This window comes from Elephas maximus, chromosome 19 (assembly GCF_024166365.1).
Source record: "Elephas maximus indicus isolate mEleMax1 chromosome 19, mEleMax1 primary haplotype, whole genome shotgun sequence".
Taxonomy (NCBI): Eukaryota; Metazoa; Chordata; class Mammalia; order Proboscidea; family Elephantidae; genus Elephas; species Elephas maximus.
The window spans coordinates 43,965,657-43,993,423 of NC_064837.1; the positions used below are offsets into that span (position 1 = coordinate 43,965,657).

At 38.6% G+C, this 27,767-nt stretch overlaps 1 protein-coding gene across 5 annotated transcripts in view; it reads left to right on the plus strand.

Annotated features, from left to right (window-relative positions):
* The window catches only part of SPOP (speckle type BTB/POZ protein), a 76,151-nt gene that overhangs the window by 44,393 nt on the left and 3,991 nt on the right, over positions 1 to 27,767 (plus strand). For all 5 annotated transcript variants that reach the window (XM_049859099.1, XM_049859098.1, XM_049859100.1 and 2 more), the window contains 7 exons: positions 11,644 to 11,787; positions 12,379 to 12,500; positions 14,770 to 14,921; positions 15,048 to 15,175; positions 21,456 to 21,633; positions 24,647 to 24,702; positions 25,199 to 25,321. In XM_049859099.1, coding sequence (XP_049715056.1) covers positions 11,710 to 11,787; positions 12,379 to 12,500; positions 14,770 to 14,921; positions 15,048 to 15,175; positions 21,456 to 21,633; positions 24,647 to 24,702; positions 25,199 to 25,321 — 837 coding nt within the window. In that variant the 5' untranslated portion in view covers positions 11,644 to 11,709. The remainder of the gene's footprint in view (positions 1 to 11,643; positions 11,788 to 12,378; positions 12,501 to 14,769; positions 14,922 to 15,047; positions 15,176 to 21,455; positions 21,634 to 24,646; positions 24,703 to 25,198; positions 25,322 to 27,767) is intronic.

Below are 27,767 nucleotides of genomic sequence, written 5' to 3' on the forward strand. Positions count from 1 at the left end.
AAGAGCAGTTCAACTCTTAAGTAGATAAATATGTGGCTATATTAGAAATAAGTTCTACTTCAGGCTGCATCTAAGCTTGGTATAGAAAAAACTTAGTTATGTGTCTAGACATGTTTATAAGATGTGTCTGCATAGGCACACATTTACAGGTATATGTATTTAATGTTAATTATCTTTTCTCCACATGTCAGTTTTAAGAGATTCACACCCAGCGTCAGATATGAAAATTATAAGTCAAATCTAAGTAAATGATAAGGCTGTATCTCAGTTTCATCAGTATATTGAAATTTTATTGTATAGAATTTAACTTGAAGTAACTTAGAGGTCTAACCTGTGTGCTGGGCATTTTGAGTCCTAACAGCTGCTGTAATGGTACTTTCTGTAACCAGAGCTGACATATACTTACTCTGGGAAATATGCTTGTATTACTGTTGTCTTGTGGGTTTGGTGGAGCCCTGGTGGCACACTAGTTAAAGCACTGGACTGCTAACCCAAGGCCAGTAGTTCGAAACCACTGGCTCCATGGGAAAAAGATGTGGCAGTTGTCTTCCATAGAGATTTATAGCCATGGAAACATCAGAACCGACTCAATGGCAGTGGGTTTTGGTTTGTGGGTTCAAGAATTCCCCCACTAACCCTTCAGGTTTCCCTTTTTTCCCAAGTTCTGGTTGATTTTTTTTTTTTTTATGGAAAAGGGTGTAAATAAAAATATGAAAAGCACATACCCTTTGATCTTGTAATTCCACTTCTAGAGTCCCTAACAGCTAATGAATTCTTCAAAATTAGAGTGAAATGAACTGATAGTTGTTTTTTGTTTTTTTTTTTTAACTGTTTTAAAAGTAAGTTTGGATTCATTAAGGAAAAACATGATCCCCAAGGAGAAAGTCTAGTTGTTAAACAATAGTTTCATTGAGCAGGTATATATTGAGTACCTTTTATAATACCATTTTAGGCACAGAAGGGTACTGTTCTTTTATTGAGGTTAACTGCTAGTGGGAAAGACAATGTTGTTGTTGTTAGGTCCCATCGAGTCAGTTCTGATTCATGAGCGACTCTGTGCAGAACAGAATGAAACACTACACCATCCTTAAAATCGTTATGCTTGAGCCCATTGTTGTAGCCACTGTGTCAGTCCACCTTGTTGAGGGTCTTCCAAGCATGATGTCCTTCTCCAGGGACTGATGTCTCCCGACAACATGTCCAAAGTGTGTAAGACCCAGACTCACCATCCTTGCTTCTGAGGAGCATTCTGGCTGTACCTCTTCCAAGACAGATTTGTTTGTTCTTTTGACAGTCCATGGTATATTCAATATTCTTTGTCCACACCACAGTTCAAAGGTGTCAGTTTTTCTTCGGTCTTCCTCATTCATTGTCCAGCTTTCACATGCATATGATGCGATTGAAAATACCATGGCTTGGGTCAGGTGCACCTTAGTCTTCAAGGTGACATCTTTGCTTTTCAACACTTTAAAGAGGTCCTTTGCAGCAGATTTGTCCAAAGCAATGTGTCTTTTGGTTTCTTGACTGCTGCTTGCATGGTTGTTGATTGTGGATCCAAGTTTCTTATTGGTCCAGTTGTGAGGATTTTTGTTTTCTTTATGTTGAGGTGTAATCCATACTGAAGGCTGTGGTCTTTGATCTTCATTAGTAAGTGCTTCAAGTCCTCTTCACTTTGAGCAAGCAAGGGTGTGTCATCTGCATAATGCAGGTTGTTAGTGAGTCTTCCTCCAATCCTGATTTCCTGTTCTTCTTCATATAGTCCAGCTTCTCGTATTATTTGCTCAGCATACAGATTAAATAGGTGTGGTGAAAGTATACAACCCTGATGCACACCTTTCCTGACTTTAAGTATCCCCTTGTTCTGTCTGAACAACTGCCTCTTGATCTATGTACAGGTTCCTCATGAGCACAATTAAGTGTTCTGGAATTCCTATGCTTTGCAATGTTATCCAGAATGTATTATGATCCACACAGTGGAATGCCTTTGTAAAGTCAGTTAAAACACAGGTAAACATCCTCCTGGTATTCTCTGCTTTCAGCCAGGCTCCATCTGACATCAGCAGTGATATCCCTGGTTCACGTCCTCTTCTGAATCTGGCCTGAATTTCTGGCAGTTCCCTGTTGATATACTGCTGCAGGGGCTTTTGAATGATCTTCAGCAGAATTTTGCTTGCGTGTGATATTAATGATATTGTTCTATAATTTCCACATTCGATTGGATCACCTTTCTTGCAAATAGGCGTAAATATGGATCTCTTCCAGTCAGTTAGCCAGGAAGCTGTCTTCCATATTTCTTGGCTTAGATGAGTTAGCACTTTCCAGCCCTGCGTCCGTTTGTTGAAACATCTCAATTGGTAATTTCCGTCAATTCCTGGACCCTTGTTTTTCACCAGTGCCTTCAGTACAGCTTGGACTTCTTCAGTACCATCGGTTCCTGATCATATGCTACCTCTTGAAATGGTTGAACATCGACTAATTCTTTTTGGTATAATGCCTCTGTGTATTCCTTCCATCTTCTTCTGATGCTTCCTGCATCGTTTAATATTTTTCCCATAGAATCCTTCACTATTGCAACTCGAGGCTTGAATTTTTTCTTCAGTTCTTTCAGTTTGAGAAACACCGAGCATGTTCTTCCTTTTTGGTTTTCCATCTCCAGCTCTTTTTGCGCATGTCATTGTAATACTTTACTTTGTCTTCATGAGCTGCCCTTTGAAATCTTCTGTTCAGTTCTTCATCATTTCTTCGTTTTGCTTTAGCTGCTCGATGTTGGAGAGCAAGTTTCAGAGTCTCCTCTGACATCCATCTTGGCCTTTTCTTTCTTTTCCTGTCTTTTCAATGACTTCTTGCTTTCTTCATGTATGATGTCCTTCCGCAACTCGTCTGGTCTTCGGTCATTAGTGTTCAACGCATCAAATCTGTTCTTGAGATGGTCTCTAAATTCAGGTGGGATATACTCAAGGTTGTATTTTGGCTCTCGTGGACTTGCTCTGATTTTCTTCAGTTTCAGCTTGAACTTACATATGAGCAATTGATGGTCTGTTCCACAGTCAGCCCTGGTTTTGTTCTGACTGATGATATTGAGCTTGTCCATCGTCTCTTTCCACAGATATAGTCGATTTGATTCCTGTGTGTTCCATCTGTCGAGTTCCATGTGTGTAGTCACCTTTTGTGTTGGTGAAAGAAGGTATTTGCAATGAAGAAGTCGTTGGTCTTGCAAAATTCTATCATTTGATCTCTGGCCTTGTTTCTCACCAAGGCCATATTTTTCAACTACTGATCTTTCTTTGTTTCCAACTTTTGCATTCTAATCACTAGTAATTATCAATGAATCCTGATTGCATGTTCGATCAATTTCAGATTACAGAAGCTGACAGAAATCTTCAATTTCTTCATCTTTGGCCTTAGTGATTGGTGCATAAATTAGAATAATAGTTGTATTAACTGGTCTTCCTTGTAGGTGTATGGCTGTTATCCTATCACTGACAGCGTTGTAGTTCAGGATAGATCTTGAAATGTTCTTTTTGACAATGAACGTATCACTGTTCTTCAAGTTGTCATTCCCAGCATAATAGACTATATGATTGTCTGATTCAAAATGGCCAATACCAGTCTATTTCAGCTCACTAATGCCTAGGATATCGATGTTTATGCATTCCATTTCATTTTTGATGATTTCCAATTTTTCTAGATTCATACTTTGTGCATTCCAGGTTCCGATTATTAATGGAGTGTTAGATGAAGCCAGGGAGGTAAGCAGAGGCCACGGCAGCCATAATGAAAAGTGTGGGTTTTATTTGGATAGCAATTGGAAGCCACTGAAGAATTCTCATCTTGTCTCATATGGGTCTGGTTTATAAGCCATCTCTTAACCTGAAAAAATTAATTATAAAGGCTGCTAGTGCATTTTTTTAAATTTTATTTTAATAGGTAGTCACATGGCTCAAAATCCAAAAAATATAAAAGGGGATGCAGTAAATTCTTCCTACCCAGGTATCCAGTTTCCATCCCTAGAAGTAACCAGTGTCCTAGAGTCTGGTGTAGTTTCCCAGAGATATTCTATATACATATTAAAACAAATAAATATTTTTGCTCTTCTTTAATAGAAAGAGCTTCCTCATTCTTTTTTTTTTTTTTAAATAGATGGTTATTATTACATTAGCTATCTGCATCATAATTTATTTAATCAACCTTTGGTTGATGAACTTTTAGGTTATTTCCATTCTTTTGTGATTATAAATAGTGCGAACAGTGAATAGCCTTTTATATTTGTCTTTTTAAATGTATCAATAGGAATGAGTTTCTAGAAGTGGAATTGCTAGATCTAAGGGTATGTGCATTTATATTGCTAAATTGTCCTTCGTAAAAATTGTAACTATTTATTCTCCAACCAGAAATGTTCTTACTGGGTAAGTGTTACCAAACATTTTGATCTTTGCCAATTTATTGGGTGAATCACTGTGTGATTTAGTTTCTGTTTATCTTATTATGCATGAGGGTTGAGCATCTTTTCATATATTTAAGAACCATTGGTATTTCCATTCCTGTAAACCATTGATTGTTTTTTACCTGTTTTTCTGTAAGGCTGCTGACTTTTTTCTTTTTGATCTCCAAGCTAACTTAGTATTGCTAAACTCCATTAAAGGTGCAGTGTTAAAAAAAAAAAAAAAAAAGGCAGTTACCTTTAATTTTGAAAGTAAATTTTTAGAAACATGAACCTGATAAAAGACATTAAAAAAAACCCATCTTATCTTCCCTTTGTTGATTGAGATCTCTCTTGATTGCCCTTAGTTTCATTTTAATAATTATCTCTAAGATTAAAAAAAAATACATTTAATATTTTGTTCAACTAGATTGAACTGCAGAAAGTTTAGCCATAACAACTATTTAGAAATCATTGAAACCTTACATTAGAGGGAGTCAACGTGACCTGTAATAATTTGTCCTTGGAGTAGTGAGAATGTAGTTATTACCTCCTGGGATGTGTATTATTGAGTACACTGTAACAGAAGAACCAAAAAAACTCCTTTTAGGTCACATCAGTTCCTCAAACGTGAGTATACCCAAGTCTTTCCATAGGTTTTTTTAATTGTCAACAATTTTTTTTAGCATCTTCTGCTTTGGAAAATGCAAACGTCTCTCAGGTTTAAAATAGTTACGACACTGAGATTTTTCCCTACTTGGAAACTGTACAAAAGGAAAGAAGAAGTGATAGGCTTTTGAAAAAGTCCCTAACCATTCCCTGGCAAGAATCTGTGTTCCCAGCCATCCAGCTTGTGCATGTTTCTGTATTACATTGAACCATGTGAAATTGCTGATATTGACTATTTTTGACCTACAAAACAATAGTTTCACGGTTCAGCCTAACATTTTCATAATCTTTTTCCTGTAATTTTAAGACTGATGGGTATAAGGCTAACTCATAAATAGATATCATGTATGGAATATGCCTATCTGTGTTAGTTGTTGGTGGTGGTTTTTTTTAATCCTCTGGTGAGTGGATTGGATTGAAGGTGGAAGGATGCTCACGGGAGATAAATGAAAGTTAAAAAATGACTGTGAGCTGTCTGTGTAACACTTTACAGAGAATGTTCTAGCCTTGATCTGCATATGCTGGCCAAACTGTTGGGACATCTTTTCCTCTTATTCAGGGAATTTGTCTTCTATTCTTGAAAAAATTCTGATAGTGTAAGAGTTTAGTTCAAATTAGTTACTGATCTGTGATTTCAAAGTGAAAGAAATTATAACCAACCCTTCCTTTGTAGAACGAAGATATACTTGGTCCTGGATGAAAACTCACTTTTACCTGGGCTAAGACTTGAGGTACCAGGCTAGGAGTAACTGATGTTGAAAGATCAAATTAATGATTCTCATTGCATTGCATATCTAGTATACTCAGCATTGTTCAAGGGCTGCTTTTGTGAAAGAAGCAAGCAGAAAAGTTAATGAACTTGAATGCAACTGGATAAGTGTTTCAGTTATCAAAGTATTTTTACTGAATGCCTTCAGTTCCAGGCAGGCTGTGCTAGGTGGTAAGGTATTATGTAGAGTAATTCCAAGTCTCTTTTAAGGAGTTTAAAGTCTACTGGAGGCAACAGAAGTGTTCATAAGTGTAAAAGAAGGCGGAAAATAAGTGCACTATGAGGTTCAATTGAAAGCATTTTTGGGTATTGCCTTTCCCATCACCAAAAATAACAAGTGTTTACTATCTAGAAAGTGTTTCCCCCTCTCATCCCTGGTTACCATCAAAGAACGTTGCTTTCTGTGTGTATACCTATTCTTGACTTTTTATAAAAGTGAGATCATATGATATTTGTCGTTTTGTGATTGGCTTATTTCACTCAGCTTAATGTTCTCCAGGTTCATCCATATTATGTTTCACAGAGTCCTCATTATTGTTTATAGTTGTGTAGTATTCCAGCGTATGTATGTACTGCAGTTTGTTTACCCATTCATCTGTCGATGGGCGCTTAGGCTGTTTCCATCCTTTTGCTGTTGTGTATAATACTGCAGGGAACATAGTTGTGCATATGTCTATTTGTGTCACTGCTCTTGTATTTCTAAGATATATACCTACGAGTGGGATTGCTGGATCATAAGATATTTCTATTTCTAGCTTTTTAAGGAAGCTCCATAATGTTTTCCACAGTGGTTATACCATTTTACACTCCCACCAGTAATGTAGAAGAGTTCCAATTCCCCTACAACCTTGGCCAGCATTTGTTGTTTTCTGTTTTTTTAATCATTGCCATTTTCGTAGGAGTGAGATGGTATCTCACTGTAGTTTTGATTTGCATCTCTCTACTATAGGGTCGCTATGAGTTGGAATCGACTCAACAGCAGTGGGTTTTGGGTTAATGACTAGTGATCAAGAGCATCTTTTCCTGTATTTATTGGCTGCCTAAATGTCCTCTTTGGTGAAGTGTCTGTTCATGTCCTTTGCCCATTTTTTAATGGGATTGTTTGTTTTTTGTTGTTGAGTGGTTGAAGTTTTCTGTATATTTTAAAGTGTATTTCTTATGTGACTCAGAAGAGGTATATACGCAAAGGTCAAGATTTAGTAGAGTGAGCAGGGAAATAAATGATGGTATATAACTGAGATGTGTTCAATCTCAGAGTTGTCAGAATACTAGGAAGTTGGGTAAGCTTTGGGAAATTAATTCCTCACTAGAGAACTTGGATGGTCTTGTCTTAACTTGTTTGAAGCCAGGAACAATATATTTTGGCTCTAGTTGTCTCCTGCAAAGGTTCTCAACTATGACCACCAAATAGACCTCCTCTGTTCTAAAATCGTTTTTCTGCTGGGCATCTTCATCATTTGGCATGAAGTGCTAGAGAGTTCAGGTAGCACCAGGCTACTTCACTGATGAACACTTTGCCCATGGTGCCAGCTGTGAGTGAGATTAATTAGACTTGTGCTGTCCTAGTCAGTTTCCCTCTCAGCAGGTTGTGTGGTCAGAGCTCCTCAGAGTCTGAGGCTGGTTCTCCAATTCTGCTAGCTCTGGGTTGGACATTTTTTTAAAAATTGGAAGAAATGTTATTTTTAAAAAAGAAAAAGACTTGTCTACAAAATAAGTCAGAAGCAAAAAAGTTGGAAAAAAATGGCCAAGACCATGGAGCTTTTTTTTTTCCTTCTGGTTATAATAATGGACCATGGTTTGGTAGTGACAATTAGGCAATAAAATGAACTGGTTTGTGATGTTTGGCCTTTTCTTAGGCTTAGAGAATTCTTAAATTGTCAATTGTTAGGTAAACCTGAAGGTTTTTTTTTCCCCCCCAAAACAAGCCCAAATTAGTTTTTTTATAATAATTCACTGTAGAGCTAAGCCTGCAACCCACACCTCCAGAGCCAAATCTTATGCTATTAATATGTAGAATTCACATCTTCATTGCCAACCCACTCAAAAGATAGTTTTAGGTAAGAATATTGAAATGTCACTCTGGCCCCTACTGGCAGTAATGGTAGCTGGGATTTGTAAAACTGCCAAAAGTACATTTACTTATTCCTGGACAGATAAACAGTTCTGTGGTAATGTGTTCTCCATCAAATGCAAGCCTGCCTTGGTGGTGATCACCGAAGCAGTTAGTCTCTTTTGTTGATGTTATCGTGGAGCTGTGAATTCCCAGCAACAGAATGCCATCGCAGTGCTTAGTTTGCTAGCTTAAGTGAAACAACTGTTAGCCTTATCTGTGATTGCATGAAATGTTTTAATTATAAATGCCTGTAGGATAATATTTATGATCAATGAGGACAGCATTAATTCCACTTATTATTAGTATTACTCTCTGAGGGTGCAACTGTGTCTTATTAATCCCCCATGCTTATTAGTGAAATAAGTGTTCTAAGCAAGTTTGTGAGTTGAATTAATAATTAAAGTGATTTTTATGTTGTTATTATTCATAATACCTCCTTCTACAAAGGATTTGAGGCAGCATCCAAAAATACTTAACATTTAAAAGGGTAAAATAAACAGTTGAGTGAATTATAGCAAAGGGAATAATAAAGTTAATAATAAAAAAAATATTTAATGAGCATGTCATCATTACATAGAAGGTAGTGTATAAAACAAGCATATAAGCTTGTAGTTTCAAAAGATGGGTCACTAATTTCTCTCAGGGCTTCCTAGTAGCCAAGCAAAGAGGGAACCATTATCAGTTATAGAATTCATATTGTCCATAAGCTGAAAACAAATCAGGTGTTCAGGAAAGAAATTTCTTTCTTGGGTATTATACACCAGACTGTGTGTGATGTAATGGAACACATCCTTACACTCTTCCTACAACTAATATAGTATATTAAAAAATAATAAATCAGAGAAGTACAAAGAATAGTATATGCTCAAATAGGATCATACCAAACAGACATTTGTATTGTCATATTTGCCCCAGATTATCCTTAATGTAAAAGAAACATGAGAGATAAAAATGAAAGATCTTGCATTCTCTTCTTAGTCTTAGTCTTCTCCCTCCCTTTCCTATCATGAATCTCATGTATAGCCTGTCTAAAGTGTTTTTTTACTTCTACTGCTTGCATGTATCTATAAATAATACATGAATCTTAAATTTGCATAAATGATCTATGATACATGATGTTTTGAAACGTGTTAGCATTGTCTTTGATTGCCATAGTTTTTTAGCATTGTCTTTGATTGCCATAGTTTTATAGATCTAGTTCATTAATTTCAAATTTCATAATGGAGTTTTCCATTATATGGAAATAACTCAATTTAGTTATCTGTTTCCCTATCGGAGCCTTTGCAGCACAGTGCTTGAGAACTTGGCTATTAACCAAAAGGTCGGCAGTTCGAATCCACCAGCAGCTCCTTGGAAACCCAATGGGGCAGTTCTGCTTTGTCCTGTAGAGTTGCTGTGAGTTGGAATCGACTTGACAGCAACAGGTTTGGGTTTTTTTGTTTGTTTGTTTGTTTAATAAGCCCTGGTGGCGCAGTGGTTTAGTGCTTGGCTGCTAACTGAAAAGATCGGTATTTCGAACCCATCAGCTCCCATAAATATTTCAGCCTAGGAAACTGTATGGGGCAGTTTTACTCTGTCCTATAGGGTCGTTATGAGTTGGAATCAACTCGATGGAACACAACAACAAGGAGTTCTAGTGTACAGATAACTAAAAGTGAAACGACTAAGCCTTAGGATATGCGTATTTTTAATTTTACTAGATATACCAAATTCTTAACCAAAATGTACTCGCTAGTTTAGTCTCACCATCAGTGTAGAAGAGTTTCCATTTCCCCATACATGGTATAGTTGATTTTTTTTTTTTCTTGCTGGTCTGGTAAGTATGAAATACTTAAGAGCTTTTTTGTGAACAGTATTTGTTTAGGGTTGTTGGCCCTTTTCTTACTGATTTTGCAGGAACAGTTTATCAGTTTATATATTAATGAAATTATTCCTTTGTCATGTGTTGCAAGCATTTCTTGCAGTTGGTCTTTTGGCTTTGTTATGGTGTGTAAAATTAAATTGTAACCAAATTCATCAATTTTTTTTAATGGCTTTTATGTTTAGAAATGCCTTGGAGAAGATAATTTTTCCCTTTTTTTTTTTAATTTAGATGGTATACAGAGCAAACTAATTTCTTATTAAACAATTAATACAGATATTGTTTTATGACATTGGTTGCTAACCCCGTGACATGTCAGCACTCTCCTCTTCTCAACCTTAGGTTTCCCATTACCAGCTTTCCTGTCCCTTTCTTCCTTGTCCTTGCCCCTGGGCTGGTGTTTTGTGGGCTTGTCTAATATTTGGCTGAAGGGTGAACCTCGGGAATGACTTCATTACTGAACTATAAGTGTGTCCGGGAGCCATATTCTCTGGGGTTTCTCCAGTCTCTGTCAGACCAGTAAGTCTGGTCTGGGTTTTTTTTGTGTGTGTGTGAGTTAGAATTTTGTTCTACATTTTTCTCCAGCTCTGTCTGGAACCCTCTATTGTGATCCCTGTTAGAGCAGTCGGTGGTGGTAGCAGGGCACCATCTAGTTGTGCTAGACTCAGTCTGGCGGAGGCTGTGGTAGTTATGGTTCATTAGTCCTTTGGACTGATCTTTCCCTTGTGTCTTTGGTTTTCTTCATTGGAGAAAAGAATTGAATTGGATTTAATTTGCTGTTGAGACACCCTACTGAAATGTATAGCAGTTATTTAAAAATGGTCTGAGACTTTTGAGAGGGAACAGAGTTTGATTTGGGAAACATTTGTATTTGTCGACAGAAATTGACACTATTGGGATGATAAAATTGCCATGAGAGAGACTGAGACAGTGATTGAGGATTAAACTATGGGAAAAAACAGCGGAGAAAGATAATCCAGTAAAAGAGGTTGAGGAATGATCAGAAAACAGAGAGCAAGGAGAAAAATCTGGAAAAATGGGTGGTGCCATAATGTAAGGGGGAGGTATCTCTAATGCTGCAGAGAAATGGACATATCTAAGAACAGTGTAAATTTTCCCTTCAAGAGAGCAGATGGCAATAAGACTACTTAAATAAGTTTTAGAGTGAAGTACAGGAGAAGAAAGGAGCCCTGGTAGCACAGTGGTTAAGTGCCCAGTTGCTAAGCAAAAGGTTGGAGGTTTGAATCCACCAGTCGCTCCTCGGGAGAAAGATGTGGCAGTCTGCTTCAGTGAAGATTTGCAGTCTTAGAAACTCTCTGGGGCAGTTCTACTGTGTCCTGTCAATCACTATGAGTTGGAATGTACTTGATGGCTATGGGTTTGGTTTGGTTTTTTGGGTTATAGGAGAAGTAGGAGAAGATAGTAGCTGGAGGAATGACAAGGTCATTTTCCTTGAGTATTTGTGCCCCAAGGGAAGGGAGCCAGTGTCAGGGGTGTGTCTGGTGTTAACTTTGCTGTCTCCTTTTTAGGCAACATTTTTAAGATGTAATTTATATGCCTTTTGAGTAAATTAAGATAATATTAAGTATTGTGCAGAGGATAAAAATAGAGTGATATAATTGTGACTAGGAGGCTAGATTAGGTAGACTTCTCTGAGATAACATTTAAATTTAGGACTTGAATGATTAGGGGCCATTTGAACAATCAGGGTAGAGCAGACAAAGTTGCTAATCTTTGGAAGACCAAACATAAATAGTAAGATAGTGTACTATCAATCTGGTCAAGTCCTCTTTCTTCTTGTATCTGACCAGGGTGAAGAGAAAACAGAGATCTTTGCCCCCTGACTTTGGCAATCTTGTTTAACCTTCAAACTGGCGATGTCAAGGGTTCCAAGTCCTCCACCTCCGGCAGAAATGTCGAGTGGCCCTGTAGCTGAGAGCTGGTGCTACACACAGGTAAGTTCATGTTTTCTCTCTGTAAATCTTGATCTTGGGAGGATTTGGTGGACAGAAATATGTATTTCTTTTCTGCATTGGGTGTCCTGCATTCTTTGGCATGTAGCTGCTAAATAGCAATAAATAAAGTCCTTTTAGGCCAGTGTTTTTCAATGGAGCTTGAAAGAATAATCTTTGAAACCAGATCAGCCTACACCCCTTGATGGAAATGTATCCTAAGTTTCCTTTATTGGGTAAGTCGATGGGAAACCGAACTGGAGATTTGCAGCCCTAGGCAGTGGCATCAACATCTCAATTGCCAAACACTGCATCGAGCAAAGAGGCTAATTTTAGGTTTGGTTTTATCATCTGCTTTCCCAATTCTGTCCATGTTTTTCTCACTTTCCATCCAGTGTTTCAGGAACTCGATAAAGTTATGAAAGCAGTTGGTCAGTGGATGGAGGAACCTGAGACTAGAAAAAGCTGAGGTTCCTGCTCTCTTCCTGTGGGGATTATGCAGAGGGAGGGAGGGGAAGTGATTATCTGATCTTCAGCCTGTTTTTTCAGGTTGTCCACTTCCTATTTAATTGCTTCCTGGTTTTCTGTCAACAGATCAAGGTAGTGAAATTCTCCTACATGTGGACCATCAATAACTTTAGCTTTTGCCGGGAGGAAATGGGTGAAGTCATTAAAAGTTCAACCTTTTCATCAGGAGCCAATGATAAACTGAAATGGTGAGGAAGAATACTTCTAGCTGTAAAAATTTTTCTCAAAGTTGCCTGTTTTCTTGGTATTACCGACATTGACTAGAATGTAAGCCCTATGAAGGCAGACACTTTGTTTTGTTCTTGCGGTATTCCTCAGTGCGTAGAACAGCGCCTGACGCATATTAGGTATATATGCTCAGTAAATATTTGTTGAATTAGTTCAATGAGTGTATCAGATCAGCAAACCCAAATGGCTCTAGGGTAATATAAATGCGTAAAGGGGGCCAGTGTTATAAATGATATGTATACATGGTGAGTGGTGATTACTTGGCAAACTGGCCGCTCAGCTCCAGTGGGTTATAGCCATGTATGAATAAGGGCTGACCGTTATCCAATTTTCTGACTTTTCAAGGAAAGCAAGAAACTTATTGTTTTTCCTTCTTTTTCTTTTTCATCGTGGTAAAATATATGTAACAAAACACTTGTCATTTTAATCAGTTCTGTAACACTAATCACATTCACCGTGTTTTGCAACCATCACCACTGTTTCCAAAAGGAAACCTACATTTTAAAGTAAACTCTTTTGATTTTTAAATAGTCTTAAAAAACCACAACGAAGGAGATTTGTTTGCTCATGGGCTTTGAAGGTAAGTTGATCCAACAGCCCAGTGGTTAGATTAAGGACCCCACATCTCTCTGCTCTGCCTGTCTCTTTACATTATTAGCCATTTTAAGCCTAGTTTCCCTTGTGATTGAAGGATGGATGGCAGTGGCAATGGACATAAACATACTACCATCCATTCACATGTACAATCCAACAAAAGCCTGTGAGCTTCCTCTGAACTAATTCTTTGGCCAAAGATATGTCAAACATGCACTGATTGGTTTAGGCCTAGGCTGGCTCCCAGTGACAAGGAGAATGCGATCTGGGGATGAGAGTCCAGCCCATCCAAACCATGTGTCCTCTAGAGGAGGAGGAGCCGTTAAGGAGAGGGCCAAAAAGCCTGTGAACCACCAGTTTTTGACCACTGAAAAGTTTTTATTCATTTAGTATTTGTTGGCCATGTACATTAAGTGTTGAGAGAAGTGCTTACTCTAGGCATTGTATTTAAATCCACATCCTTCCCACAGTGTGTAGTGAGCTTTGAAGCATATGAGCTCCCTAGAAAGGCATTGGATTGACACCTGTTTGAGAGAGGTGCCGTAAGTCTGGCAAGGTCTGAGGATACATATGGCCTGTGTGTATGTGGTGGAAAGCAGTGTCTGAACCACATGCAGTTCAATTAATGACATTTATAACTTACTTAGTTGAACTTAATAAATTCTGTCTAGATGTTGTTTTGATTCATCAGTAACAGATTGGCATCTCTAACCCTATTTAGAAGCCTAGCTTAGAACTCTGCCTTGTGTGAAGGGAGTTACCTTTGTCTGTAGTTTCTCTGTACTGCCGCCTTAATCTTAAAATGTGATGGCTAGGTTGTGAAACATTGTGTACCATTCACATACTACCTTAGAATACTTTTTCTCTCCCAAGGGGATGTTAAGGGGATCACATGAGATTTTTTTTTTTTCCATGCTTTCTCCACAGTCCCAACAGAATTAGGGCTGCCTTCGCTGAGATTGGAAACCTTGGTGGTATAGTATTTAAGTGCTATAGCTGCTAACCAAAAGGTCAGCAGCTCGAATCCTCCAGGCACTCCTTAGAAACTCTATAGGGCAGTTCTACTCTGTCTTATAGGGTTGCTATGAGTTGGAATCGACTCGATGGCAACGGGTTTGGTTTTTTTTTTTTTCTCTGAGATTGGAGCCCTGGTGGTGCAGTGATTAAAAGCTTGGCTGTGAACCAAAAGGTCAGCAGTTCAAACCCACCACCTGCTCCTTGGAAACCCTTTGGGACAGTTCTACTGTGTCCCGTAAGGTCTCTATGAGGCAATGAGATTTTTTTTCCCTCTAAGATTGAGGATTAGACTAGAGCAAGACTAGATGGAATTTTAAAATATTTTATGGGGAACTGAGATAATTTGGGAAATTATGAGGGAAAAAGAAAGAGATTTAAGGAATTCTAGAATGCCCCTTTATTTTTGTTGTTTACTTTTTAAAGGGTGACTCGAAAAGTGGTTCTCAAGTGTCATTCTGCTGAATCAGAATCTTCAGGTATGGGGACTGGAATTTTTTTTTTTTTAAAACATCTCCCGCTAGTGATTCTCATATTCCAGTTCCATGCTGTCATTTCATGAGCCTATAAAACATGGGTGTTTTCAATACACTTTTTTTTTTCCTTATTTATTTTGGGCAGGTGTTTGCGAGTAAACCCAAAAGGGCTAGATGAAGAAAGCAAAGATTACCTGTCACTTTACCTGTTACTGGTCAGCTGTCCAAAGAGTGAAGTTCGGGCAAAATTCAAATTCTCCATCCTGAATGCCAAGGGAGAAGAAACCAAAGCTATGGGTAAATGTTCTCCTTCCTGTTTGGCTCTCTGCTTTCACATCTAGCAACTTCCTACATAGACGAGTTACGGATTTCATCTGGTTTTTGAGTAGCCCTAAATATGACTTTTTTTTTTTTTCACCCCAGAGAGTCAACGGGCATATAGATTTGTGCAAGGCAAGGACTGGGGATTTAAAAAATTCATCCGTAGAGATTTTCTCTTGGATGAGGCCAACGGGCTTCTCCCTGATGACAAGCTTACCCTCTTCTGTGAGGTGAGTCCTTTTACCCTGCTGTGAGACCAGCAATTCCCAGACCTGATGGGTATCGGTAGATTTAATTTTATTGTATCAGGGTTGGAGAGTGAGAAAAATCCCCAAGTGGGGTTGTACTGCACAAATGTTATTTATGTGACTGATTGAAAACTGCCTCATGATTTCAAGGTTGTTGGGCATCTCAGCTTTCTACTTGTTACTGTTCTTAAAAACAAAGATTGTGTGCTATCTTGGTATATATGAGTGTTGGGTTGCTTGGGTCAGGATGCTGGCTTTTTCACTGTGGGTGTTTTCAGATAGCATTCATAAGGACTGTCAACTCAAGCTGAAGAGAATGGTCAGCAACTAGATAAGTGTATTTGTTCCTTACACATTCTGGATCCTCCTTTAGTATGAGGTTCATGTGTGTTTGACTGTGGACCACTTTCCTCTTTGGCTTTTTTAACTAGATGACACTTTTCAGGAATTGAGTGCCTACAGTTTGTCTTACTGGGGTAATTGTGAAATAGGAAAGTGAGAATCATTTTTTAAGAGTCAGTCATAAGTCATAGCTAGGAGAGTTGGCCGTGGTCAGCTCAGAGAGTCCTCCTCTCACCAAGGACCTAAGAGCCCTTCCCAGGTTTACAGGAGAATCCCTGAAGTAAAATTCCCAAACTGATGGTGAGTTAGAAAGTAGTTTCTTTAATAAGTATATACTAATCAGTCATTTATTCAGGCTCTTTTTAATATATTTATAAATACCCGTAAACTCACATTGTAATAAGTGAATAAAACCTGCAGCCAGTTGGGGCATTAGTGTTCCCCGTACATCTCATAGTTGGGGAACCACTTTCTGAGCAGCCCCATTTGGTGGAACTAACCACTGTACTTTCATGGGAGAGAGTGAAGGCAAGTTTTCAGCTACCAGGGAAGAATGTGCTCTGTGAAATAGTTGGCTCACACTGTGAGTTAATGACAGTGTCAAAGGCATATCACCCCAGTGCAGCAGGGAAAGGTGTGGCATAGGAATCTTACTCTTCTGCACAAGGGGCCTGGCCACCCATGGCTCCCTTTTCTCCGAGTCACAGCTCCTTGAGTATTTCCACAGAATAGTAGCTGGTGATTAGAAAACTTTGGAGGCATGATTTATTAAAATAGCATATGGGATACATAAAATATGGCTTGCTTAATAGCTTCCTTTTTAATTGCTAAGTAAATACTAGAGTGAGGTCATCTCTGTCCAGATATTACAGTTGTTTTATATCTGATGAGCCTGAAATTTGAATTCAATATTAAATTCAGCTGGTCACAGATCATACTCAGTTGCCCAGGTGAAGAAATGAGAGCAACTAGGTAGGTGGTTTAGTGTGAGGTTAGCTATTAATATAAATTTGCCCAGACCATCAGTTTCACTCTTAACTATCATGGAGACCTGTTTTTGAGAAAGACTTAAAAATTGTGGAAAATGCTCATGTCTATTGGAACTGAAAGCCTTTCATCAAACAGTTCTCTGAAGGGACTCACCTCTAAATATTGCTCCTATCCCCCTTTTTTGCATTTGGTGTTTTAGGCAATGCGTTAACCTTCATTGCAACATTTTTGCACCCACAGTGGGTCCAGCCTTTTCTCATGTACCCGTCACCATCAAGTCAATTCCGTTCTGGTATGCTCCCTCCCAAATCCATTCCAGCTGCTCCAACCTCTGTATTGACATTCTTGATTTGGAAACCAATTGGCCTGCCCCTCACTTGGCAATCTCTTCTCCTGTGGTTAAGTCCAAGGCTTAGTTCCAGCTCTCTCTGCCTCCGCTTCCCCATATGAAATTCTCTCAGGAAAAGTCCTGTGGTTAAATTTAGATTTGCCTTACTGACTTAGAAGGGAAGTGAGATGACACTTTGGATATGAGGAGATGTTGAACAGGGAAACGTCTGCTGGGTTCTGCTGATGCCATCGTTTTTTTACCATCGAACCAGGTGTGCCATCTGTTCCTCTCACACTTCTGTGTTGGCCACAGGTGCTGAGTGTTGCTTCTCATACTTGGGCTTGTGCCTAGTGAGACTCACTTCTGTTCCAAGGCTCTCTGTGGACTTAGTAGCGTTCAGCGTTGCAAGACGGTTGTGTATTGGATGTGTGGGTTTTAAAAATGTCTGCAGATCATCCAAGTTCTTAGTGCTTTTCATAGCTAGATCATCCCTTGTTGCAAATTCTATCCCTTTGACCTGTTGTTTCCCTTCTATCACTGGGCTGTTCATAAACAAATTTATTTTAATTCGTACTTATATTTATTATTGGTTTAATTAGTATTTTCTTATTATTTAGAGGCTTTTGTGAAGTTGATGTCTGCATACCACTTTAGGTTATAAATATCAGACCCCACTATCCCATTAAGTACAGTTGTTTCTTGGGTATTTTTTTTGTTTGTTTTTTGCTGTTCCCAAAGGCCACACGAGGGAATGGTAAGGTGAAAGGCTGAGAATCACACATTTGTATGTTTGGGCTTTGTATCAATGGTATTACTGTTAACGAATGTTTAAATGAAATTAAGTTGCAAACTCTGAAAGTGCCAAATGGGTGGTCTTGTTCATAATGTGCCACCCTGGGTTTGCTTCCAGTTCTCAGTAATAAAATAAAATGACGATCTTTTTGTCCACTAGAAAATGTGCCAGTACTACCAAGTTGATATTGCTTGATTAACTTATTTGGAAACATTTTCAAAGCATTCTGTGAATTGTCCCTTATCACAATCCTTTGAGCTAGTTTAATTCTGTTCCTTCATGTTACAGGAGGGAGAAGCAGTGTCAGGGGAGGTCAGGTAATTCTCCCTAACATTGTGCAGCAAATGAGTGTCAGGGCCATGTCAGCTCTCCATTTTCCGTCTCCTGCTGCTGCGTTACCGTAAGTGGAGCTGACTGCCATTCTCCTAAGGAAGCACAGGCAGTACCAGGTTTTCTTGACAGACACCATTTACTTTGGTCGTGGATGAGGGAGATAGCAAGCATGTTTAAAGTACACGTCTAATTTTCTCTCTAATAATTTGAGCCATAGAAGATTTTCATGAAATGTTTCAGCTTCTATTGACCCTTGTCTCCATCTATTTATATAAAACAAGCAATTCTTAGTGATGGAGATGCATGTATTCCACTCTTACTGTGTATGCCTTTGACAGGTGGAAGATTCCAGTCCCTCTTTATGATGTCATAACTGAAGTTGAAATCTGGGAAATACCCTATTTCCCAACTCTTTAAAAACATCACTTCCCTCCTGAAACGGAATACCCCTTCATAGCCTGGGGATATGTATTTTTACTAGATTTTAAATAAGTGGGTCTGTTCATAGAGTGGAGCCCTGGTGGTGCAGTAGTTAAGGGCTCAGGCTGCTAACCAAAAGGTGTGCAGTTCGAACCTACCAGCCGCTCCTTGGAAACGCTGTGGGACAGTTCTACTCTGTCCTGTAGGGTCGCTATGAATTGGAATCGACTCTGTGGTAACAGGTGGTATTCACATTTCCTTTTTTTTTCAATTTGTATTTTTATTTGGATTATTTGGATATACTAGGTTGAACTGTATGAAAATGCCAATATTTGGTTGTTATTGGCCTATAAAAATGCTAAGTTAATAACTAGCATTATAGTTACATAAAAGCATGATAATGTAGTAAAACCTACCACCCAACTCTGGGAAAAGAACACATCACCAATAGCTTAGAACTAACCTATATCTGCTTCTCACCTATCCCTTAGCGTTGTTGTCTCCCTACTCAGGAAATGATAAGCTGTTTTGAATTGTGTTATCATCTTCTTGTTTATTATTTGTATGCCTAAAAAAAAACAATACGTTTTTTAGGTTTGCTTGTTTTTGAGCCTTATAAAAATTGTGTCATATAGCAGTAGTATGTATGTAGTTGTCTGGGACTTTTTTCACATTATGATTCTAAGAATGTATGTTGTGGATGTAACTGTAGTTCATTCATTTTTAGTGTTGTCTATTAGTCTGTTGTGTAAATATACATAATTTATTTATGTATTCCCCGTGAATGGGCATTTGGGTTGTTGCTAGTCTTTTGCTCTTAGAAATAGTGCTGCTGTACATAATCCATATGCAGAGTTTATGTTTATTTCTTGATTGTCTTAATTATGTAGAAGTTAAAAAATATATACTTCCATTGGTTTAACTTTGATTTTATGTTTAGAAAAAATGTACGAGAACTGGCACCATCCTTAGTCTTGAATGAAATTTTGTTTTTTTTAAGAAAAAGAATTGACTTTAAAAGTGAGGCCCTCTTACAACTTGAAATTCAGGGGGTTATGCAGTCTTCCTGAGACATTTTCATGCAGTCATTTATAAGACTATATAAATGTCACAGTCACGTCATCTTCACAGCTGCAATTCTGACTGAGTCTCCATAGTCATCTTTATAGGCATTAAAAAAATATCTTTAGTTTTTCTCAGAATGGTCTCATTTTAGCATCATCATTTACAGAGGAAAACAATCACTTCCTAACTTAAAAGTTTGGGCTCTAAAGACTCATTTGTGAATACCGTTTCAAATTTATTTTTAATTAAGCGTATTTAATGTTGGTAAGAGGTGCCAGACATTCAGAGCTCTGGCCTTCAGAGACTTCAGGCATCTATATATCTACAGAATAAGCCTCGCTCAGACAGTAAAGGTACATTCTCCTTCCTGGTGTGTTCCTATCTGTGTCTAAGGAGAGAAATTACTACACTGAGAGGAAGGAGGCACAGTCTTTGGGCCCTAGTCACTACCAACCAGCAGAGAGGCCAGTGTTAACCATAGTTTGATTATGTAAAATCCAGCTTAGCTCTTGCCAATTCATTTTACCCAGTCTACTAAATTGCCATCAAGTGCATTAATGTCTTTGGGCTCCTGTCAAGTTGGTTTAATTCAAGCTAGGAACCCAGTGCCAAAAGCATTCTCCGTACCCTTCATTGGCCATCCCAGGAGATTCCGGCCTTTCCCTATGAGGAAGTTGGATTTAACTGGTCTTTTTTTTTTTTTTTTCTTTAATCAGTATTTTGAAGCTATAACTGGAAACAGGCAACTTCTACCTTTGGTGTTAATGTTATGTCAAAGAAGTGAGAGTGTTAATATGAGACCAAATTAGAGGTCTTACACAGGACAAGAAGGAATTTCTCTGTAGTGGTTTGTGTGGGTCCGGGCCTACCACTGTTAGAATCTGGCTCCGATAAATGTGCTTTTAATGTTGAGCACATTCACAATTGATTAACTTGGCTATTTCATTGGTCAGGACCATAATGGCTAGTTTTAAACAAATGAATAAATGTCTTGACCTGATGGTAAATATCTCACTCCTGCACAGAGGGAACTCCTGGTCACTTGGATGGAGCATTAACTTGAACTCTGGGTTTATGACTGCATTTAAGAGATGACTTGCGTCTTGAAGGTTAAAAGAAATTTGGGTCATTTAGGATGTTCCTGAGCTGTCATTCTCATCTAACTCTTAGAAAGAGCAAGTGTAGGGAACTGATTCTCGAGATTTGTAAATTGTCCTTTGATTTAAGAATAATGACAATGGATTTGTAGAGGAATCCAGCCTTCCACTATGGCTTCAGCAGCAGCATGTTTTAACCAGTTGAATTAACTGCTCTAACTAGATAAAACCAAGGTAACTTTTAGATGGGTCAGTAACTCAGGTATATTGGTTAGGATACCAAATACAAGGATTTATAAATCATATACTATTATAAAATGAATGTAAGTTACCTAACTGAAGACATGACCCTGTAGGTCTGTCCTCTGCCTACAACCACTGACAGGCTTCAACTCCTATATCACATTAGGTTAAAAGCTTTTAGGCTTAACTTATTAGAGCCTAAGAGAGTTTCGTTTAAGTGGTAGTTTCTTTAGTTCTTTGTCTTTAACCTTTTGCTCAAGGCAGAATAAGGTAAATACTTAAGACTTAACACTTGTTTCTGTCAGTTTTTTTTTTCTCCTTTTTGGGCTTCTTTGCTTAGGTTTGAAGGGCAGGGGAGGTAGAGCTTATTAGAAGCTAGAGGAGGAGGAGTTTTGTGGAGACTCTCTCCCCATGTCCTGAGATAGTGTCGAATAAGTATGATTGGGATAGATTGGAAATTATTTGATCCAGAGGATAGATCCTCACTTTGTGGAGGTGGTTTCAAGAGAATATGACTAACATATCAGTATGTGAATGTACTACAGCAATATGGTAAAAGTCAAGTAGAAAGCCTTTCCTCTCTCCTCCTGCAGGAAGGCAAACCCCACGTAACAAAAGCATTGGTCTGTGTTTGCTTGTCTCTCACAGGTGAGTGTGGTGCAAGACTCCGTCAATATTTCTGGCCAGAATACTATGAATATGGTGAAAGTCCCTGAATGCCGGTTGGCAGATGAACTAGGAGGACTGTGGGAGAATTCCCGGTTCACAGACTGTTGTTTGTGTGTTGCTGGCCAGGAATTCCAGGCTCACAAAGCTATCTTAGCAGGTGAGTATTTATTTATGGGGAGGTTTAGTTTTGATGAAACAAAGAATAACCTAGTGACTGTATAATCAATCACCTTTTGAATAACTTCACCCTTTTTGAATTCAGCTACAAAAAAAACTGCAACTAAATATATTGCTTTGACATTAGTTATCTTAACCAAAAAAGGCTGCTCTCCATAAAAATGTTAGTTCTGTTTTTCCTCTCTGTAGTGGACTAGACCACCATTTTCAAGGAATGGGTGATGACGTGGTATCAAATGCCTTTGCACCTATAGAGTAGATGTCAAAACACTGGTCAGGAGCAGGTATGAGAACACATATGCCAGACCCCAGACAGGGGTTTAGGATGTAAATTGAGAGGAGTCTGCATTCAGGACTAACCCACCAAGCTAAGTCCCCAGCCTTGGATGATTTGGCCTCCTTTTTGACGCATACACACTAGAAGAATAAGAGTGTAGACACTGACATGGAGGATCATGAGGTTTTGCTGTAATCCCCTCGGTCTTTAAAACCAGAAAAACTGGCACAGAGGAAGGAAGCGATAAGGGAGAGTTGACTTTTACCTCAGATGAAAGGATAGCAGTCAGCCACAGATTCTCTTCAGACCGTAGACACAAGAGGAGGCTGCATGAGCCTCAAGGCAGCAGATTTCTTACCAAGACGTTCAGCTCTGTCATTCTAAAGTACACATCTGGCAAAACCCCAATCTGGTGCACTCTAACCGTCTTCCTGTCCCTCTCTCAACCAGGCACTACTATGTAATGCTAAAGGATGTCATTAACTCTCTAGATTGGTGTCTGTAGGCTTAGCTGGGTCCTCAGTACTCTCAGTACACTTTTTTATGGATAGTATAGTCAGTCAGCTCCCTTTCTTTTTTTGTAAAACAGACATTTCAAACCTTTACCACTTTCCTTTAAACCCCTATCTCCAACTCCTAAAAGATGACCTTGCCCACTACTTCCAAGAGAAAATAGAGACCCTTCTATAGGAACTCCCTCTTGCCTCTCACCTGCATTTTCTCTGTGTTCTCAAGGGAAGAGGTGTTTTCCTTGTGTCCAAAATAAAGTGTAGGTTTTTCTACTTACATTTCGTATCTCATCCTGCCTTCTCAGAAATCTTACTCTACCGGTTATACCCTTGTTATCTAGTATCTCTCTTATTGCGTCTTTACCCTCAGCCTGTAAGCAGGCTCAAACTTCTTCTAGTTATTCTTTTTTCTTTAAGGGCTAAGCTTCTTGGTTAGCACATTCACTATCTCTACTTCCTTCTTCCCACTTATCCTCAGTTCACCTTCATGCCACTAAAGTACTTCTCCAAAGTTGCACGACCTACTAGTTCCTGAATTTGAGGAACTGTTTAGTTCATACATTACTTGTCTTCTCTCTCCTGGTTTTCCCAAGTTCTCTGACTGCTTCTGATGTCTGGCCTCCCTTTTCTTCACCAAACCTTTAAACATCAGTGTTTCCTAAGGCTCTGCTTCAGGTTCTTTTCACTCTACATATTCTCTCTGAGGGATTTTATCTATTCCCATAGCATCAACTGCTGTCTATCACCAGTGATCCCCTAAGACACATCTGTGCTTTGGACCCTTCCATCTTTATTAAAAGTACTAGCCCTTTATTTTGGATCAGGTGGACACTTGAGACTATGTTGGCATCTCCTGCCTGAAGGGGAGATGAGAGGGTAGAGGGGGTTAGAAGCTGGCGAAATAGACACGAAAAGAGAGTGGAGGGAGGGAGCGGGCTGTCTCATTAGGGGGAGAGTAATTGGGAGTATGTAGCAAGGTATATATAAGTTTTTGTGTGAGAGACTGACTTGATTTGTAAACTTTCATTTAAAGCACAATAAAAATTATTTAAAAAAATTTTTTTAAAGTACTAGCCCTTTAGTTTTCAACTTCTGTATTATATTTAGTGCCTATATTCTATAACTCTTCTAAGATAAGAACAACGAGAATATCTTTTTGGTATAGATTAAAATATCGAGGCTTAGAGGGTTAAGTGATTTACCCCAGAGTACATGGTTAGAAAATGGCAGAGCTAAAATAAACTGACATAAACTATAGGCCAGAAATCCCAATTGGCTCAGAGACTTACTGCATATTCCATCTGTTCCTCCACTCTTAGGTAGAGGTCAGTAGTCTCAACTTTCAGTCAGACCCTTGATTTACTGGACAACGTGACAATTTTTGAGTTTGTAACCATTTTATTCATTTCGTGGTTAAAATTAAGCTTACTTGTTTTTTCCTAGTGTTCATTAGACTAAAATGGACATGGCTTAGAGCAGTGTTTCTCAACCTGTTTTATTGTCATCTGCCTAAAGAGAAAAACTAAATCCTCCCTAATGAGAGAAATTAAATATGAAGGAGTAAGATTTTGTTAGGTAGGGTTGAGCTTTGGAAGGCCACAAGCCATTGTAATATCTAAGGTTTTTTTCCTCCCCTTTGGGGATGATATTACCCCTGTTGAGAACACATGTCTAGAAGAACAGTCTTCATAAATAAGCATGCATTTTACCTGGATAATGGATACCACTGAGCCCAGTTCTTGACCTCCTTGTTCTGGGGTCCCTGAAGGTGGATGAAGTATGGTGTCCGTGTTCCAGGAAAAACCCCAGGTATCAGGACACACCACTTAGACTATGAAGGACCTTACATTCGAGCCTCCAAATCTACCCAGAGTATATAAAAAAAACCCGCTGCCATAGAATTGTCATTTAACATATAGGTAATTTGAGTAATTTCCTTGAAATATGAATTGTTGAAATAAAGCCAATCGAAAATTATTTTGAAAGTAGTTTTTGTTCTTTGAGCATTATAATTGTTCACTTATTGGTAATATAAGACGAAAGAAATGTTATAATTCTGGTAGTAATTTGAGGGCAAGACCCCTTCCTGTAGCAAGAGGGCAGGGAAAAACAATTACTGCCACTTCATTATAACACCATAACTTGGAAGAACTAAGAGATTTCAGTGTGATAACCATATCTGTGTCTGTTCTCCTTTCATTTTGTAGCTCGTTCTCCAGTTTTTAGTGCTATGTTTGAACACGAAATGGAGGAGAGCAAAAAGGTATGTAATAGAACGGAGACATGTCTTTTTAGCCAGGTGAGTAGATTCAGATGACTTGCCAGTTTGGCAGCTGATTTATTTTCCTAATTATATTTTTCTCAGTGTGTTATTAAAATGGAGCACAGTTCCCTGAACAGATACTTTCTGAGAGCAGAGAGGTGGTCTGGACAAATTCTAGGTTAAGTGGGCTCACTTAATCCCCAGGCCTGTCATCTGAACAGTTTTGGGTAAGGGTATTAGTCATGTATTTCTACTCAGAAAATTCAAGAAAAGAAAGGCAAATAATCAAAGATACAGTTGTTTTGCTGTTACATTTGAGAAAACAAAGGTGATGGTATGATGAGAGAAAAGGCTGTTACAATCAAATAGGGCAAAGAGAAATTTTCCATCCATGTTAGGTTTTAAATGATCTAAGCCCTTACCAGAGCTTAAAAATCATGAAAATAGGGATTTTGCTTTGTTGGCATGTTTCTCATTTTCAGTTTTTCTGGCATAGAATCGCGTTGAAATCAATGATGTGGAACCTGAAGTCTTTAAGGAAATGATGTGCTTCATTTATACGGGGAAGGCACCAAACCTTGACAAAATGGCTGATGATTTATTGGCAGCTGCTGACAAGGTGAGAGGAGAATTGAACAGTATTTATGGGACTGGCGGCTAGTGTGATCCTTTGAGTTACATGACCACCTGGCTTTATGTTGTATGTGGGCATGATGAGAATATATCCTAGTTGGGCCAGGACAATCTTGGTTTACACTCGTAAACCCTTCTTGTTCTCAGAAGTCCGCTGCTTTGGATGGTAGATGATATGGTCGCCCTAACTGTGGAAAAGAAGGATAAATTGGAAGTTTACCTCTCTTCTCTTCCCCATCTCAAATTTAACTACAGTGAAATTAAAGATTCAGATAATACTAACGTTTGGATCATGCTTTATAATTTATAAAATGTTTTTGAGGTCATTAACTTATTTAAACTTTATAAATAAGAGAATAATATTTTACTCAGTATCCTGGTTAGCATTTTCAACTTTTACCTAAGTAGCTGTTGAGATACAGCTTATTTCTTCAAAATCATAAAATAATTGATTAATAGCTCTTTGAGGGAAGAAAGAAATACTACTACAGTAAATGTATACTTTGTGAGATTTCAATTGCAGAAATGTTAAAGTGTAAAGATATAAATGTGACTTTTAGAATCAAGGAAATAAGGTGTTTACATAAAACAATAAGCCAATGATTCTTAAAACAAGGTGAAATATTATTAGGTATTAGGTTGCAGAGAAAGGTTTGTGGAACACTGAGTTTAACCAAACCAAGTCAAATAGGGGTTTTGGTTTCTAAGAATCTTTATCAATATACACTGTGAGTTTTCTATGTGGGAATATGATAGAGAGCATTTTGCAAATTTAATTAACTCTGGAATCCTTTTTCTCAAGGATCACCTCTGGGAATTAGTACTCCCCAAGCACACTTTGGGAAACTTAAGTTTGTCAGTGGCTTGCCCTCCTTCCAAGGCCATGTGTCTGTGGAAACAAAATGGGGGTGGGGCTCAGGGAAAAGACAGGGGAGATTGCCCTTCAGAGTGGGATTTATCCTTGTGGAAGGTTTTCCTGCATTGGGAGTAGGGTTTGAGGCAAGGATGTTGAAGGACTTAAACAACTTCCCCAACCTCCCCAGCAGTACACCCTGTGAGAAAGATAGTTCTCTGCTGAAAGTGCTGCTGCTTCCTGCCTTGATGCTGCAGCGCCCATGTGAGGGAAAAGCTGGCTGTTGCCTGAGGACACCAGAGTGTTCCCACCATTTGCTCTTGGGCATGATCTCCCTTTACCTCCCTTTGCACCCCTGCAGATGAGGAAAGTGCCTGTGACCTCTTGTTTATAGGTGGAGATTTTATGTTTGTTGATAAACTTTTTGGAGTATTCGTAGAGGGTGAGACATACAAACCCAATTAATGCTACTGACGAAGAGGATTGGAGTGATAGCTACATCTTTTCATCACCTTTCAAGACTCTATGAGTACAGTTAAGTCACGTGAGCATTCCATACCCTTTTAGTCTACCTCAGTTTAGTCTAGAGGAAACTTGCTTTCAGTAAAAAAACAATCAGTGGAAACAGAAAATATTCACAAGGAGCTTTGGGGAAGTAGAAGACATAACCCAATGCCTACTTTTTATTAACGTGAATTTATAATGATGCTGCCATATCTGCTCTCTAATATTCGATGAAGTGGTTACTTGTGCTTATATGTACAGACGTGTATGCCCCTCATCTTCTAGATTATCCCATAAAGATGAGTAGCATTGCAAGGCCCACTTTTTAGACAAAAATATTAAGGCTCAGAATTGTATGTGGTGGTTCTGATGGAGCCACAGTTAGACTTCTGGGTCCCTGGGTTCTCATTCTTGCTCCTAAGCCAGGGAAGCAGATTGCCTCTAGACTACTCTGAAGTATACAGGACATGGGGATCAGCCTGAATTGCCATTCCGAGGATAGTATCTTCAGTATAATGTGTAACTTACATTTATAAAAGAGAGAACAGTTGAATCATAGCAGTGCTTTAAATTTATGAATGAAAAGTAACGGAAGGATAAGTTTTCAGATTCCATTCAGAATTTCCCATCAGGCCGTCTTTGCTCCAAGCCTATTTGAAAACATTTATACCTTTACTCCTCCTCGTGAGCTTTAGGAAAACAGAATAAGAAATCTTTCATGGAAGGATCTGAACATCTAGAATTTACCCAAGAGTTTGAAACAGCCCCTTCTGAGCTTTTCCAGTCTCCTGGGGACATGTGTAATTAGACCAAAAACAAAACAAAACACGTTGGCCCGGCCTGGGAGACACAATTTCAATCTCTCGGGTAAGTCCTGCTATTAGGCAGGTTTTTCAGAAGCATAATTAAGATAAAAACTTCATCCCCCAAGGGACAAGAATGGCTACTTTTGTCTAATTATGCAGTAGGGATCAAAGCTATTCACTGTAAAAGTTGTTTTAAAAGGATGTATTGAGAAAGGATAAGAGGAATATTCTGTGCAACACTATGTAAAGACTGAACATTTACTCAGTTT